The sequence below is a fragment of the Myotis davidii genome, unplaced genomic scaffold (genome assembly GCF_000327345.1).
Source record: "Myotis davidii unplaced genomic scaffold, ASM32734v1 scaffold523, whole genome shotgun sequence".
NCBI classification, from domain to species: Eukaryota; Metazoa; Chordata; class Mammalia; order Chiroptera; family Vespertilionidae; genus Myotis; species Myotis davidii.
Window position 1 is genome coordinate 501,536 of NW_006295054.1, and position 4,769 is coordinate 506,304.

The following is a 4,769-nucleotide window of genomic DNA, read 5'->3' on the forward strand; positions in this document are numbered from 1 at the left end:
AGGGGCAGCTGATCGATGTTTCTCTCTCATCGATGTTTCTAAATCTCTATCCCTCTCCATTCCTCTCTGTGGAAAATCAATAAAATATATATTTAAAGTGAGTGCATTGCACATTTAAAAAAAAAGTAACAAATGAACTAACAAAATAAATAAAAACAAACTCCAATACAGACATCAGAATGGTGGTTACTAAAAGGAAAGGAAGGTGGGAGGAGGGTGAATTGGGTAAAGGGAGTCAAATATATGGTAAAAAAAAAGGAAACCAGACTTAGGGTTGTGAGCACACAATGGTGTATACAGATAGCAAATTATAATATTGAATGCCTAAAATTTAAATAGTGTTATTAGCCAATGTTATCTCAATACATTTTTTAAAAAAGAGGATGTACGAATATGTTAGATGTGGGAGTAAGAGAAAGACAGAGTGAAAGATGATGGAAGGTGTTATTTCCTAAAATAGGGAAAGCTGAGGGATGAACATGGTTTGGGATAAAGATGGGTAGGTTTTCAAGAATAATAAATGAGATCATGTATTTTAAAACACCTAATATATAATAAATGCTCAAAAACAGTTATTTTCTTTCCAAATTTCCTAAATCTCCTAAAGCTTAGTGTCCTAATTTGGAAAGGGGATAATAATATGGATCTTACAGGTTCCTGGGGAACCTTAGTTGACTTACTATATGGGAATAGAGATTATTATAACTAACCTGTATGTAGTTCTTATCATGTGCCAAGTGCTTTTGTAAGTGCTACATTTGTTAATTTACTCCTTCCAACAACTCTGTAAGTAAGGTGCTGTTATCTCCATTTTACCGATGAGGCACGGAGTAGAAGTTAAAAAACTTGACCAAGTAAGTCTACACTGGTAGAACGCAAAAGCTGAATAAAATGTATTATAAAGTGCCCAAATGTATACTGCAGACAATAAATTCAGAAAGAGAAGAGACAGATTACATTGAATATTAAACAAATATTTATTAGGCATCTCAGCTGTGCCAGATGGTGGTCTAGGAACCAGAGACACAGCAATGAACAAAACAGACCAAAAACCTGCCATCCTGGGCCCAGCCAAGGAAACTCGATTTGAAGACAGATCCACTTGGGCTTAGCCTAGAAAATGTGTAGGATCTTGCACTAGTCAGTTTTGCCCAGTGGATAGAGCGTTGGCCCCGGGGTATGAAGCGTCCCAGGTTCGACTGAGGCACGGAGTAGAAGTTAAAAAACTTGACCAAGTAAGTCTACACTGGTAGAACGCAAAAGCTGAATAAAATGTATTATAAAGTGCCCAAATGTATACTGCAGACAATAAATTCAGAAAGAGAAGAGACAGATTACATTGAATATTAAACAAATATTTATTAGGCATCTCAGCTGTGCCAGATGGTGGTCTAGGAACCAGAGACACAGCAATGAACAAAACAGACCAAAAACCTGCCATCCTGGGCCCAGCCAAGGAAACTCGATTTGAAGACAGATCCACTTGGGCTTAGCCTAGAAAATGTGTAGGATCTTGCACTAGTCAGTTTTGCCCAGTGGATAGAGCGTTGGCCCCGGGGTATGAAGCGTCCCAGGTTCGATTCCATTCAAGGGCGAGTATCTCAGTTGCAGGCTCAATCCCCAGCCCAGACAGGGGACGTGTGGGAGGCAACCAATCCAGGTGCCTCTCTCACATCAATGTTTCTCCCAGTGTGTCTCTCCCCCTCCCTTCCACTCTCTCTAAAAATCAATGGGAAAATATCCTCTGGTGAGGATTAACCAAAAAGAGAAAAGTGTAGGATCTGAATACAGAAAGGGGGAAAGCAGGGATCAATTGGCAAGTCCCTTCAGCATAGCCTGTAACCTGGTCCAAGCTAAGAATGTGTTTTACATTTTTAAAAGGAGGAGAAGGAGGAAGAGAAGAAAACGGAAGTGTAGGAGGAGGGTTGTGAACATGGTGATCTGAACTACCTTGAAGGAGGAGGACATGAAATAACACTGCAGGCAAACAAGACAGACTGTAAAAGGTGCATTTGTTGCTTCTCCGAGAGGCCAGCCGGAGCCTGGGATGGCTGAGAGCAGACACTCTGTGAGGGGGCAGTGGTGAAAGGACAAGAAGAAAGAGAGGAGAGTGGAGACAAGTGCTGCTGGAGTTGATTCTTTTTTCCTCTGTAACTGTTAGGAGGGAGCCCTTAGGAAATTCACAGACTGTTCTAGATATTTGGTGCTCACACTTTAACGATATGTGTCTAATCTTAGAAGCACTTAAAGAATAATGTTTTGATGCATACAACAAGAGCAGAACTCTAGGGAATAATTTTAAAAGTAACTTTTAAGGAAAATGTCGGCCTTTTATAAAAGCTTTGCCCAAGCAACCTTAGAAACTCTTTTTCTTTTTTTTAGGAGATGAATCATAGCATAGGCCTACTGAGATCTCCAGGTGCAACTTAAGCTGATCTTTGATGCAAATGAAATATCACTTGTACCCAATCCAAGTTCTGGTCTTTTGTTAGCGTAGATAGGAGGACAACCACATGAGATATAACACAGAAATCAGGAAAATTCTATACACTGTGATATTAAGTAAGGACCTAGTGTTCATGGGAGAATGATAGTCAACTACATCTGTGGTTATTAATTGATACCAGGTAAAACAATTCTGCAACACCTGTTTGTACATATCCGATGGAGGTTAGTACAGCCACTGAACTATAATAATAACCCTAGAACTATTTTATTAAAACTCAGAAAAATAGATTTTTAAGGAATGTGTGCTTAGCATGATTACATTTATTTCTCATTGGTGCAATATTTTTTTAAAATAATTACCCATTTTAAAACACTGTAATAGGGAAAACTACTGTATTAATTTCCTGTTGCTACGGTCATACATTACCACAATCTTGGTGGTATTAAACCACACACATTTATTCTCTTACAGTTCTGGAGTACAGAAGTCTGAAATGGGTCTCACTGGGCTAAAATCAAGGTGTCAGCAGGCCCGCATTTCTTCTGGAAGCGCAAACCCAATTCTTGACCTTTTCCTTGGCCTGTCGCCTCTTTCCACCTTCAAAACGAGTAAGTCTTTCTCATGCTATAACACTCTGCCACTGACTCCTTTTCTGCCTCATTTTTCCACTTTTAAGGACTCGTGATTACCTTGGACCCACCCAGGTAATCCAAAATAATCTCCCCATTTTAAAGTTAGCTAATTAGCAAACAACCTCAACTCCATCTGCAACCTAGTTCCCTTTGCCATGTAATGATGTAACATATCCACAGGTTCCAGGGATTTCTCTCGGGAGCCATTAACCTGCCTACCCCAACTTAAACCAAAGTTAAACTCTATTGTGCAAAACTGACATTCAAGCAGTTGTGCTCAAATCCTATATTTGTTCAGCATCTTTCTATGCTTGAAATTTTGTACCTACAATATGACCAAATAAATTGGTAAGCCTTTTTGTAGGATTCTTCCCAACTTTTACTTTAAAAAACAAACAAAAGAATTAATTTGCACTGTGCTATTATCCCACAGAGGCCTTTTAAGTAGGAAAAAAAAAAAGAATGTTTTCATTAATTTTATTCTCTTCTTACAGACTATTCCAAACAAGTTATGATTCTCTTGGCAAAACAGCTTCATCAAGAGTCTCACCAGCCTCTCCCTTGGGAACATAAAGACTCAGACAAGGGGGGGGGGGGGGGTTCGGGGAGACAAGGCTAGACACCTGCCCCCAATGGGAAAACGAAGAACACACCTGGAAAGCAGCTCTGACAACGGGAGCCAAGGGGAGAACAGTAAGTGGAGAAGAGAGACTGCTTCCAATCTGTTGCTGGTTTATAAGGTAAATCTATTCCTGGAGTAAAAGGGATACAGTAGCAGCACAATAAAAACTGGGGCAAGGCGTGGCTCTGCTAGATTGTATCTCCTGCAAGGCTCCACTCTGATCACAGTCCCTCCAAGGGCGTCTTTCCAGTCTGACCTGAGCCCAGTGTGGATCAAGCGATCCGCCTGAGATTGCCAAGCATCCTGTGCACACCTATCTCATTAATGCATTCATTCGTTCATTCAAACTGAACACCTAACATGCTCTAAACGCTGGAGATTTTTTAAAAAAAAGTAAACAAGGCATAATAGCACTTATCACATGGCATGTATCTGCATTGGGGTTGGCTTTCTGTCTCTAGGAAGGAACCCTCCTTCATTTTTGCATCCTCATTGAGCAGCACAGTGCCTGGCGCAAGCTGGGTACGTTTGATACCAGGCTAGATTCTCAAATCTGTAGCCCTGTTGGGGGCGGGAGTGGGGTGTGACGGGCAAGACATCTTTACACGGAATGCACGCAGCCATCCAGTTCCCCTCTGTGGCTGCTAGTACTGTAGTGAGTTAAAGAGTTCGCGAGTCCAGGGAGGGAAGGGGACGGTCTTCCTTCTCCTCTTCCTTCCCGCGCGGAGCGGGCAGAGTGGGGGGAGGGGGCAAAAAAAGGATGCTCAGGAACCCGACTGCCCGCCCGTGCCCCTCACCAGGTCGATGGCCAGCACGTCCCGCAGCGCCACGACTCGCCGGATGGACCTGGGCGGGACCTCGGTCAGGTAGAGGAGCCGGTCGCTGAGGACCAGGTACCTGAAGGCGTGCTTCTCTGAGTCGGACACGACGACGCACGGCTCGTAGGCGCGGACGGCATCGTAGACCTCGGGCGCCAGGTGCCTGCGCAGGAACGCGTCCAGGCGGCTGTGGGTCCGCGCCGGGAAGCCGGAGCCCGGGGGGCTGGCCATGCGGGGCGCCCGCGGCC

General features: G+C 43.3%; 1 protein-coding gene and 1 long non-coding RNA gene across 2 annotated transcripts in view; one reads left to right on the forward strand and one right to left on the reverse strand.

The window, feature by feature from the left end:
• Positions 1–3,881, forward strand: part of LOC107184077 — a 46,846-nt gene extending 42,965 nt beyond the window's left edge. Inside the window, exon 2 of the long non-coding RNA XR_001514901.1 lies at positions 3,576–3,881. This is a non-coding gene — a long non-coding RNA (uncharacterized LOC107184077). The remainder of the gene's footprint in view (positions 1–3,575) is intronic.
• The window catches only part of LOC102774014 (chromosome unknown open reading frame, human C12orf56), a 68,758-nt gene extending 63,995 nt beyond the window's left edge, over positions 1–4,763 (reverse strand). The window contains exon 1 of the mRNA XM_015567751.1: positions 4,501–4,763. Within this exon, the coding sequence (XP_015423237.1) occupies positions 4,501–4,752 (252 nt within the window). The 5' untranslated portion in view covers positions 4,753–4,763. The remainder of the gene's footprint in view (positions 1–4,500) is intronic.
• Positions 4,764–4,769: the final 6 nt, after the last annotated feature.